This window comes from Carassius carassius, chromosome 20 (assembly GCF_963082965.1).
Source record: "Carassius carassius chromosome 20, fCarCar2.1, whole genome shotgun sequence".
NCBI classification, from domain to species: Eukaryota; Metazoa; Chordata; class Actinopteri; order Cypriniformes; family Cyprinidae; genus Carassius; species Carassius carassius.
The window spans coordinates 312,393-325,292 of NC_081774.1; the positions used below are offsets into that span (position 1 = coordinate 312,393).

The window sequence follows — 12,900 nt, forward strand, 5'->3', positions numbered from 1 at the left end:
GTGGGCGGGGGAAGATTGAAGAGCCGGACTTTTTTTTTTTTTTTTGCTTTATTTGGTAGTATTTCGAATTAATGGTTTTTAAATAGTAGCCTATTATTAAAAAAAATATATGTAAAAAAAAAAAAAAATTCACTCATTCTGGCGCCCCTATGGATGAGTGGCTAGCATTTGCCTATACCGTCTATGCCGCGGGCCGGCCCTGAGTGCACCTGTACCTCTTTTTATTATTATTGCCAAAGTTATAACATAAAAGATCAGGGTAAGACAGTTGTATTTAAAGTGTAACTAAACCCCTGCTCAGAGCCTGACTCCACCCACTTGCAATATTTGAAAAATGCTGAAAAGTGGGCAGATCACAGCGGAGATAGAGGGGACGAACCGAGGGCGGGGCTGAGCGAGTGCGGCGTGATCCTGAGACTCGCAGTGACGGATTGATTGACAGCTGCTGTCAGAGACGCTAAAATGGAGAGTGACTGTAATGACGCAAGTAGCTTTGCAACAGAGCGTTCATTTGAAGTAGAGGACTTTTCTCCCCCACCTTCACCTGAAGTGGAGGGTGTCGAGGTGTCTGTTCATATCAATTTCGAGCCGCTGGCTCAAACTGCGGTCTTAACTCCCGCACCGCGTCGCTTTTCAGCGCGAGCTGTGTGGAGAAGCCCATTTCCACCTCCATTGCGTTGGAGAAGCAACCCCGTGTAAAACGCAGTTTGCACACTCCAGCTCTAGGCGGGAACTCACAGTCTTCCAGGCCAAGTGCATGCAACCACTGGTGCCTAATTTTAAAGTCTGCTGGTAAACTATGCAGTCCAGCAGTGCTGTCACAACCAGCAACACACCTCCGTACCATCCTGACCACTGTACTAAATACAGATAAATCTATGCTAACTTGAAGATCTAAATAACTATATAATTGATATGCTAAATAGATGCTATAATAGTCTATCCTGATCGTTTCAATACTCGCAATTCCAACTCCTGACTCACTACAGTGATTTTCTTCTTCTTCTTCATTGGATTTTTATGGCAGTTGGCATCCAAAGCGTTGCATTACTGCCACCTGTTGTCTCACTCTAGCTTACTCAATTTTATTTAAACTCGTCTTTCCAGTCCAGTTCTCCTTAGAAAATTAAACAAATATCTCCGTCCTTGATCATTATTTCCTACAGTGATTTTGACGGAACAAGATGGTTTTATACTGCCAAGGGCGTGGTAGCTCGTACCAGGGGGCGTGGTGAGCTGGAAACTGCTTACGTCACCTGCCACCGCTTACGTCACTTGCCACCGCAACATCCAATAGGAAAAATCAACTGCAGTAGCCACCGTTCAACCTGAAGAGGGCAGCACTCAGACGTTTTTACACCATATATTATAGAATTAAAACACTTTATACTCAAATGTCAAAAAAGTTACCTGAAACAATAAACAGCACTAATAAAGTCCCATTCTTATAGATCATTAACTAAAAAAAGTTGGTTTAGGGTTTAGGTACTCTTTAACAATAACAATCATAACGCCATAAAACAGTAAATAAAAATGTAACGTGTTCATCATATGAGATCCTATACAAGAAAAAAAAATCACATCAAATAATTGAAAAAATATTATAGAGATAACGATTTGGGGTTTTCTAATTCTATAAAAAAAAAATAACATTAGTGGAGTTAAAAATATAAAAACTACAGGAGCATTGCGCAGCATAGAGCGCCCTCTCGTGGCTGTAGACGGTCATGTTTTCTCTTGGTTCATGTCAAATTAATTTTGATAAATAAGTCGCAGGACCAGTCAAACTATGAAAAAAGTGCGATTTATAAAAAATACGGTAGTCATTATCAAGATAATCCATGTCCAAGAGTCAATTTCCTCGGATGAGATGATTTTTATTCGTTCCTTATTTAACACGATGCTATAAACACACACTGACCTCATCGAGCTTTTATTTTGGCACTTCCGGTATTTTGAATTTGCATATGAGCTAAATATTTAGTTTCAACCGAAACATTTAGATTCAACATTTAGATTTAGATTTAACATTTATATTTAGATTTAACATTTATATTTAGATTTAGGTTTAAGATTTAGATTTAACATTTATATTTAGATTTAGATTTAAGATTCAGATTTAACATTTATATTTAGATTTATATTTAACATTTAGATTTAACATTTATATTTTATATTTATATTTAGATTTAACATTTATATTTAGATTTAGCATTTAGATTTAACATTTAACATTTAGGTTTAACATTTAATATTTATATTTAACTATTTAAAATATCTCTAAGTTGACAAATATTGTTGTAAATGTGCTAAAAAATGGCCCTCAAAAATTCATACCAGTTTTTTAAACATTGTTTGAAGCTAAATGTGACAAAATGTTGCTGTTATTTTCAGCATGAGCAGCTTTACAAACGGCACCCGATAGTATGCACAAATTTGTTTAATGCACCTTTAACAGTTTGTTTTTCATAGCTTCATTCCCTGTTTCTCTAATGGTTTCATTCATTCAGGCTCATTTACCCTTCCCTTCATGTATGTGTGATTGTATGTTTGTTTAGACTATATATGTGTTAGTATTTAGCTAATAAAACCTTTGTGCATTGATTCTCTCAATGTTTGTGAATAATGTCCTTTTAACGATCCAGTCTTGTTGCATGCTCTGATGCACTAGTACTGAAAGGAAGCTATTTTGTACAGCCACAGAAATATAACTTCATATCAGTTGATATGAAATTACACTGAATGGACGAACAGATTAGTTTATGATAATATTAATTATCCTACAGTTACTACTGGTTACATTAGTTTGATCTCTAAATAAATGCACCTTACATTTACTCTAAATGTATTACTTTAAAAACAGGTGTGTCGAAACTCAGCAGGAATGAGGAAGCTGCTTCACAGACTCACAGACAAACCTGTTTTACACACGTCACTCAAACACAGAACCAGGAAACAGAATCACATGAGTTCAGGGAAAGAGAAACTGAAGTGTACTTGAGCTGTTCTGTGTTTGTGTCTCTGTGTTCATGCAGTAAAATGGCAGAAGCCAGATTTTCTCAGGATGAGTTCATGTGTCCAGTGTGTCTGGATCTCCTGAAGGATCCAGTGACCGTTCCCTGTGGACACAGTTACTGTAAGATCTGTATTACAGACTGCTGGGATCAGGAGGATCAGAAGAGAGTCTACAGCTGTCCTCAGTGCAGACAGACCTTCAGTCCAAGACCTGCTTTATCTAGAAACACCATCCTGGCTGAAATGGTGGAGAAACTGAAGAAGACCAGACTCTCTGCTGACTGTGAGGCTGGAGCTGGAGATGTGCAGTGTGACGTCTGTACTGGAAGAAAATACAAAGCCCTCAAGTCCTGTCTGGTGTGTCTGGAGTCTTACTGTCAAACTCATTTTGAGCGGCACGAGGAGTTTCGCTCAGGAAAACCACACAAAGTGACTGAAGCTACTGGACGACTGCAGGAGATGATCTGCCAGAAACATGAGAAGATCCTCGAGGTTTTCTGTCGCACTGATCAGAAGTGTATATGTCTGCTGTGTACGATTATTGAACATAAAAACCATGACATTGTACCAGCTGCAGACCAGAGGACAGAGACACAGGTATTTAACATTAATCATCCAGTTAATACTCAGTGTAATGATCCAGTAGTCTTCTTTGTTTTTTGTTTTTCCTTTTAGTTTTCTGTGTAGATCCACATCTTAATTACACAGAAACACTGTCAGTGTGAAGCTCTATGTCTGTGTCAGTTTCACTTTTATAATACTTACACACGCAGTGTGAAATGGTCCTTAATCTTCATGTTGATTCGTGTAAGATGCTTGTAACAGATCATCACTTCTGGAGTTTGAACTTACAGCCATTGTTTATCAGTTGAGATACATAACCTTTAAACTGCCTCACCCTGCGTTTACTGGATTCATCTGTTCATGATGATTTAGTGTCAGTAGTTTTCTGTGAGATTGACTATCATCTGTTTGTCCTGCAGAAGCAGCTGAAGGAGACACAGAAGACGCTCCAGCAGAGAATCCAGCAGAGAGAGAAAGATCTCCAGCAGCTGAGAGAGACTGTGGAGTCTCATAAGGTGAGTCTGGAGAAGAAGAGAAGTTTGTGTCCGTCTCAGTTCAGACTCACTGAAGCTGAATCACTGTGTGTCCTAACAGCGCTCTGCACAGACAGCAGTGGAGGACAGTGAGAGGATCTTTACTGAGCTCATCCGCTCCATTGAGAGAAGCCGCTCTGAGCTGATACGACTGATCAGAGATCAGGAAAAGACTGAAGTGAGTCGAGCTGAAGGACGACTGGAGCGACTGGAGCAGGAGATCAATGATCTGAGGAGGAGAGACGCTGAGCTGGAGCAGCTTTCACACACACAGGATCACATCCAGTTCCTGCAGGTAACACAGATCTACAAGAACAGGATCATAGTGGACTTGAGCCAAGGGCGTAACTTTGGGTCTACCATTGGGGGGGTTAAACTCGCGGCATATTTATTTATTTATTAATTTATTGTATTATTTTCTTGTGTAAAAGGTAACATGCTAATTTGCATAATTTAATTATGCAATCCCCCCCAAAACGGGTGACTGTATTGGAGCAAACAGCAGTTACAATTCAGTGACATTGGTTCTACACAGTCCCTGGCACCCTCTGGCTTTACCTCATAGGACACTGGCAAACCAACATCTAGCCAGCCAACTCCAGTCAACAAAACAAATCATCAGCTAACTCAGTGTTTCTCAAACTTTTCTGCCATTCCCCACTTCAGAGGTAGGAAAGGGTTCCGAGCCCCACCTGTCCCCAATCACCCCAACAAAATGTTAATAAACTAGGCTTTAAGTTTAACTGTTAAAATGTATTTTATTAACATCACATTTTAAAAACTTAACATCAAATAACAGCATTAAAAATTTTCAAATAAAGAAAATGAAAGTGCAATTATATTATCACTTTGCATGAAATAAGACTCAAAATTAGATTAAAAAATAATAATAATTGTGTTTGCATTTAGCCTCTGATAACATCAATACAAGTGTGGACTAACATTAACCTAGTTGTGCTTTGATTCATTTTGACACTTTGCAAAATCCATGCAAAAAGAACAACAAAAAAAACAAACAAACAAACAAAAATAAAAATAATCTCAAATTGAACCAGAGGTGGTAAATTCCTAATAATGTACGTATTTTTTTTAGGTATTTTAATAAGATAGATACCTAAAATACGTTGCGCATACAGCTCAAGTAATGCGATCGTTATAAAGGTGTTTGAACAACAAAACACATCCACTTGCACATATTTGACAATCGGAATATCAGATATATCCTGCTATAGCTAACACATTTGTGAAATTTTGAATAAAAAGGGAAATAAAAGCAGATCATCAGTCATTCAGCACTATTGTGGCTACGGTGTGACAAGCAATGAATGGCGCGTCTCCATGGGAACCATAAAGCGATACTACGATCAATAACGGTAGCCTTGAAATACTTTTAAACTTACGTGTGAAGAGGTTAAGTAACGTCAAGGCTTACATTTAAATGTGTCTTTGTTTTGAGTGTATGGTCAATAAATAACGGAATTAAAAAGATGGGCACAAAACCTGTTTGTCATGTTTCTATTCCCCACACTTTGAGAAACGCTGAGCTAACTTAACAGCTAACTTAAGGGTACCTCCGTTTGGTCAGGATTTTTCGTTTCTTTTTTTTTCTTTTTTCTTTTTTTTTTTGGCTGGTGTCGACAAACAATGAAAAATCGTTGTCTGGCTGCCTTTCAGTGTCCTTTTCATCTTTCCGTCAGCTTTCTCCAACCATTCATCCCATCGACTGCGCAAAATAGTGAACAAACTTGGTACTGAAAGCGGGTTGGGTAATACCAGAGACTTTGGTAATACCAAATCGGTGCGGTGGGCGGGGGGTACATTACAGATTATTTAAAATATGATACTATCTTTCTTGCTGGCAAATGAAATTAATAAAGAAAATGAACAAAAGTATTCATTCTGAATATTTCATATCTATTTTAATCTGAATGATGTGATGATATTGGGGGGGTTATATTAGCTGGATCTGATTTTTGGGGGGGTCATGACCCCCGTAACCCCCGTGCAAATTACGCGCATGACTTGAGCAGATCCTGCTGTGACAGAGACTCACAGAGAAACAGTTCATGAGTGTCTTATTATATAATCATCAGTCAGATAAGGTGCTTTCGCGCCGCACAGTTCTCGGGTCATTCTCCTGGTTATATTCACACCAGCAGCAGAAACTCTGAAGCAGACGTCAGTAACTGATGAATGGAGGGCGCTGTGATTGGAGCTGTTTTTAATGTGTGTCATGGGTTTTGTGATCATGGAGATATAAAAGTCTTCCTCAGTTTCTGCTCTAAACTATAGCGAGCTCTTTTACTTTACTATGAGGTTACAATTAACAACAGAGACCAAACTTCAATTCAATCCCTATTAATTTTAACTATAATAATTAACTCTCAAATTAAAAAATTGTATGCAAACTTTTAAATTCTTTTTAAATTAACTTCTAAATTATATAATTTCGGTAACAATTTATGATAACTTTAATTAATAAATCATTAACAAATATTATATAGTATTTAACTAATGTTAATGTTTAATGTAATCAAATATTACCAAATATTTACCGTAGATTAAAATGCTTACTAACGTCATTAAACTTTCAGTTCATATCATCATGGATTTTATATTTTTAGATCTTTAAATTATTTTGACAGATGGTTTACAGTGATTAAAAGCTTCATTAATAAATCATTAACAAACATTATATAATGCTTAGCGGGTCATTAGTTAATGTTTACAAACGTCATTAAACTTTCAATGAATTTAAAAAATCTATTAATGATTTTAACAGAAATTAAACAATATTTACAAGCTTATTTATTAATGTACTTTTAAATGCTTACAAATGTAATTTAGCTTCAGTTCACATATTAGCTAATGATCATTTTTACATTTACAAATATTGATGAAAATATAGCTTATAGGCACAAACTTTCCATGTTTATGTATTCAATAACTCATAATCTGTGGAGGTCATATATTTGGTCTTTGTTTGTTGTGTAGACTTCTACTATTTGCACATCTTAAATCATTTATTAATCATTTTTTCATGTTTTTGCAGTACCCAATCTAAAGTGGAAACTATTCATAATTTGTTTAAATGTTTATAAACATTTAATTAGTTTTGTATCTTTGTTGGCATTGGAATTTTAGCTACGCTAACAATGTTAGGTACACTGTTATTACAAAACATTACACTGTAAATTCTGTTTACTTCTGCTGTAAATCTGTGATCGAAAGTGTTTCCCTGTTTTCTGTAGAGTTTCCAGTCTCTCTCAGCACCTCCTGAATCTACAGACGTAAATGATGATCTCTTCAGTTCTCTCTTCTCTTCTGATGCTCTGAGAGAATCTGTCCATCAGCTGAGAGACAAACTGGAGGATTTCTGTAAAGAGGAGCTCAAGAAGATCTCAGACAGAGGTAAAGTCCTGGAGATTCATCTGCTCTCAGAAACCAGTCCATCATCATCTCATATCATGGAGAACATCATATTAGAAATGTGTTAGGAATAGATACAGGATCATGAGAATCACACTGTTCATGTCTGTTGATTTCCACAGTCACATTCACCAACATTGATCACTGGACCAGGAACGACTTCCTACAATGTAAGTCAGTAAGAAAACAAGCAGAAAAACTCATGAGTCATGTTCCTCCTGTAGAAGGAGAAAGAAGAGGTTTATAACTGATGATGTAAATGATGATGTGCACAGATACTGAGACACTGATGATTCACTGAACATGAAGAGTTCAACTACATGAAAAGATCAAACAGATTCATAATTCCTGATTCTGATGTGTTTTATCTCCATCAGATTCCCATCAGTTCACTCTGGGTCTGAACACAGTGAATAAATACCTCCGTCTGTCTGAGAACAACAGAGTGATTACTAACACTGACACAGTCCAGTCATATCCTGATCATCCAGACAGATTTGATGTGTGGTCACAGGTGTTGTGTAGAGAGAGTGTGTGTGGACGCTGTTACTGGGAGATTGAGTGGAGTGGAGATAGTGTGTGTATATCAGTGTCATATAAGAGCATCAGCAGGAAGGGAGTGGGTAATGAGTGTGTGTTTGGATATAATGATCAGTCCTGGAGTTTGTACTGCTCTTCCTCCAGTTACTCATTCAGACACAATAACATAAAGACTGATCTCTCTGTAGAGTCCATCATCAGGAGAATAGGAGTGTTTGTGGATCACAGAGCAGGAACTCTGTCCTTCTACAGCGTCTCTGACACAATGAGCCTCATCCACACAGTCCACACCACATTCACTCAGACGCTCTATCCTGGGTTTAGGGTTTATAGAGGATCATCAGTGAAACTGTGTTGATGAATCAGAATAGATATTATTATCATAATGGCCTTTCAACTCAAAATATCACACAGTGAATAAATAATTGTCATTATTTCCCTTATGTAGCTCCGGCCCTTTCCAGCGTTTGTGTTCTTCTGTATTCTGCTGTTTTTATTGTCATGCATTTAAATGTTAAACATTAATTTCATTGTTAATTTGTTTTTAATTTTAAGTTACAGCTTGTTAAATAATTAGTCTTAAAAGGTTTAAATGACAATTTTAAACTCTTCAAGCTCGTTTATTCAATGTGATTTCATGACATTCAAGGAAAATAGTCTTGTTCTTTGTGAACTTCATTTGTCACCCCACATTGTTAAAATGCTTATGATATAGAACTTATAATATGACAAAACTAAGTGAATTCATATTGTGTAAATGTAAATTATTGACAAGTGTAATTTAACAAAAATCAATATTATGTGGCATATAACATAGTTCTGAACTAGATTTCTTCTTTTTTTTTTTACTTGAATATTAAACATGTTACATAAAAGTTGAGTTTTCAAACAGTATATTTTTGTGTGTGTGTGAGTGTGTGTGAGAGAGAGAGAGTATGTGTGTGTGTGTGTGTGTGTGTGTGTGTGTGTGTGTGTGTGAGAGAGTGTGTGAGAGAGAGTGTGTGTGTGTGTGTGTGTGTGTAGTGTGTGTGTGTGTATGTGTGTGTGTGTGTGTGAGAGAGAGAGAGTGTGTGTGTGTGTGTGTGTGTGAGAGAGTGTGTGTGTGTGTATGTGTGTGTGTGAGAGAGAGAGAGAGTGTGTGTGTGTGTGTGAGAGAGAGAGTGTGTGTGTGTGTGTGTGTGTGTGTGTGTGTGTGAGTGTGTGTGTGTGTGTGAGTGTGTGTGTGTGTGTGTGTGTAGTGTGTGTGTGTGTGTGAGAGAGAGAGAGAGAGAGAGAGAGAGAGAGTGTGTGTGTGTGTGTGTGTGTGTGATAGTGTGTGTGTGTGTGTGTGTGTGTGTGTGTGTGTGTGTGTGATAGTGTGTGTGTGTGTGTGTGTGTGTGTGTTATCTTAGGAACACACGTGGGTCTTTCACATTTCTCTAAAGCTTCATATGATCCAAATACAGAGTCTCTCTCAGACGTATTTGTCTGTGTTCAGAATCTTTATTAATAAATCAGTGAGTCATCAGATAATAAAGAGAACGAGGACAGATGAGTGAACGAGACTCATTTAGAGTTCACACAAAGCATCATTCTGTTGTTTACTGTTCAATTTTAACACAAGAACATCATTTCTGCGACACAAAATGATCTTAACACCAGTTCATATGAATTATGCTTATTTGTCCACATCTGATTAAGTCTATAAAGTCACCTGATATTAGCTTCTTGTCTACTTTATTATATAAAATCTAAATGACGTGTCGTGTGATATCACTTAAAGGTCCTCATTTTTGCTCCAACATTAATTTCCTACTTAACTCACAAAACAAAACAAATGAGAAATTAAATAGTTAAAGATTGCATGATGAAAAAAGGTCATCAGTAACATATTTAAGAGTTACTCATTTTAAGTAATGTATTCTGACTAATTTTTAGATTACTTTTTACCAAACTTGTGAATAAATAATGACAATCAATGCATTTCTAAAAGATTGCTGCCGTATGTAAATGTGCAATACTGTGATCCATAAGCAGTCATCAGTAGCTCTGCTCGTGTAGTTTTGTTGGATCAGGGTTTGTATTGTTCTCGTGTTCAGACTGCTGCTGGTCCTCATGATGCGGTTGCCGTGGAGACGGTTATTTCTGTGTGATGCTCCAGCAGAATCAGAGCTGGCACAGAATGTGCTCCTGTCTCTCCTCCATCACTTCCATCCCTCTTTTAATTCTATCTGGTGTCTGTATTGTTTCTGTACAGTACCTAAACATTCATAAATCAAGATACATTTACTGGAGATTCAATATAATCTTGTTTTCTGAACCATGCATTAAAATAAAGTGAATTTATGCTTTAAACTAGAACTAATATCTGCCAATAGAGTCAGAAAAATAAAACCACTGCCAGATTTTCATTTGTTAAACTCACTGTATTTTGATTGATATTATTTCTTGAAGCAAGAAGTATCTGATGCTATTGTGCTTCTCCAGGAAATATATCTCCATTTAATGATGTTTATATATTTTGACTGGAAAACAAGATTAAAAGAATACTTTTGCACAGTAGTTACACTTTCAGGAAGTCAAACTGTCAATAACTGAGACACAAGATGATGCTTGAGAATCCAAAACAATCACACACACACACACACACACACACACTCCAGAACTTCATGTTTAGACATTAACATTAACTTTAACATGATGCTTGTGAGCACTTCAGGTTTGATATATTGACTCATGCATCACATTTGTGTTTCGGTGTACAGTTAAATCTGCTGTTTCATGTTTTCTTGAAAACTGAATCTGAAGCATGACGTCATTGAAACGCTGTGAGATGAAAACACACTGACATCTACTGTACAGAAGTGAAACTGCATCAGATGACACTTCCAAACATGAAGAGCCACACAGTTCAGTACAGAGTGAAGAACAGAGAAGAAGTGAGTAGATCTGCAGACTCCAGTTCAGTTCAGTTCAGATGAGATACAGACTTCCATCAGACTCTAAATCTACACTTGACCCTCGAACACGTGCACTCTCTGCTCTAGCTCTGTTCTATCTATTTGTTTTGCTTTCTATTTATTTGAGTAATACTCTGTCACGTGATCTCCAGCTGAAGTACCCATGAGCTCCTCCAGAGGGCGTCCTCGAGTCCTTTACCATTCTGTCATGCAGATCAATGCAGATCAATCTTTTTTGGGAGATTTACAAATACTGACTGAGATTACACTCAGTCACACTCTGTACATCATAAACCAAAATAAATAAACAACACTGAAAGAATAAATAAATATAAAGATATAGAAAAAGCAGGGGAGTAACATTTTCACATTAAGAAACCAAAGTCCTCTAATGAAGAATACAAAAATCTTTCATTCCTTTTAACGTCTCCAAATACATCACAAACTCCTCTTTAAACACCACTAATCGTGGAGGAGTTTAGAAAAACTTACATTTATGAATGTAAAATTTCAGCAAAGCAACAAATTATTTATTACATAGGCTATATTTTTTATCCTTAAAGGACAAACCAAACATAACAATTTCCCATGAGAGGATCAGTCTTACAGGTCATCTTTAATGTATCCAACAGAAATCCAGAAGATTTGGACCAAATTACTCTGAAAACAGCTGTTCAGCGGTTTCTATCTCCAAACGGCATAACCGCCATATATTATAGTCCCCACATTAAATCTTACTCTTACTTTTTTTTTTGCAGGATAAATATGATTCATAATTTTAAAATGCACGTCTTTACATTTAGGCTTGACAGGAAATGTAAGAAAATTAGTTCTAATTTCAGACACTCTTTTCCATCATAATGACAAAATATATAAGATCTCTTTACTGGTCCTGGAAAACAATGTTGTTGAGCAGAGCACCCCGTAGACCATCCAGGAATGTTAGCAGCAGTTCGGTGTTGTATAACCCAACAGTAACATGACTGTTGAGAACCCCATAGCTGCTGATGGTTATATTTCCACCACGCTGGCCAGGCAGTTCAATAATGGCACGTTGACCTATCACGCTGCGACCTCTTCTCCTTTTGGCTAGACTGAATCCAGCTTCATCCATGAAAATGTATTCATGAGGCATAGCCATTGAGTCAAGCTCAAAGATTCTCTGTACACAGTGAAAACTACATTTAGTTCCATAAATGACACAGTAAGATGTATACATGTGCTGCTTCCCAAACTATACAGTACTTTCTAGTACGGAGTTTACTTACTTGCACATATTGACATCGTAGCTCTTTCACTCTCTCACGGTTTCGCTCAAATGGTACCCGATAAACTGGTTTCATCCTTATCTTGTTGCGTTGCAGGACACGATCAATTGTTGACAGACTTCTACAATCCGCTGCTGTATTTCATGCAGTCGAATTGCATTGTTCTGATGGACCATATCCACAATAAGTGTCTCCTGGTGTTGTGAGAACATGCGTGTCCTTCCACCCTCATGAGGCCGTCTTTCAATTCTGTAAAAAGAACCCCATTTAGTTAGAAGTATACACATACACACACATTTTATTCAGTAAATGTTTTCAAAACACAGTACCATGGAAAAGTTTTGTGTCATTGTCCCCTTTCTGAGACAAGTATACTTTACCTGTTTTCTTCTCTGAAGGTCCGGATTATAGAAGCCACTGAGAACCTGCTTAGGTTCCTGCTTAGAACCTCATAGTCATGCCATGCACCAGAACATGATCTATGACAGTTGCTCGAATGTCATTTGGTATTATTGATCTGCTTGGTCTTTGTCCTCGCCCACCACCTCTGACACAGACTCCTCTTCCTCTTCCTCTTCCTCTTCCTCCACCTCTTCCTCTGTTCTGCTCCAT

At 37.2% G+C, this 12,900-nt stretch overlaps 1 protein-coding gene across 1 annotated transcript; it reads left to right on the plus strand.

Annotated features, from left to right (window-relative positions):
• The first annotated feature begins 2,909 nt into the window (after window positions 1-2,909).
• On the plus strand, window positions 2,910-8,690 carry LOC132095939 (tripartite motif-containing protein 16-like). The gene is made up of 6 exons (XM_059501030.1): window positions 2,910-3,612; window positions 3,999-4,094; window positions 4,174-4,407; window positions 7,364-7,523; window positions 7,664-7,711; window positions 7,919-8,690. Exons 1-6 carry the CDS (start codon window positions 3,040-3,042, stop codon window positions 8,437-8,439), a joined length of 1,632 nt encoding a protein of 543 aa, XP_059357013.1. The 5' UTR covers window positions 2,910-3,039; the 3' UTR covers window positions 8,440-8,690.
• Window positions 8,691-12,900: the final 4,210 nt, after the last annotated feature.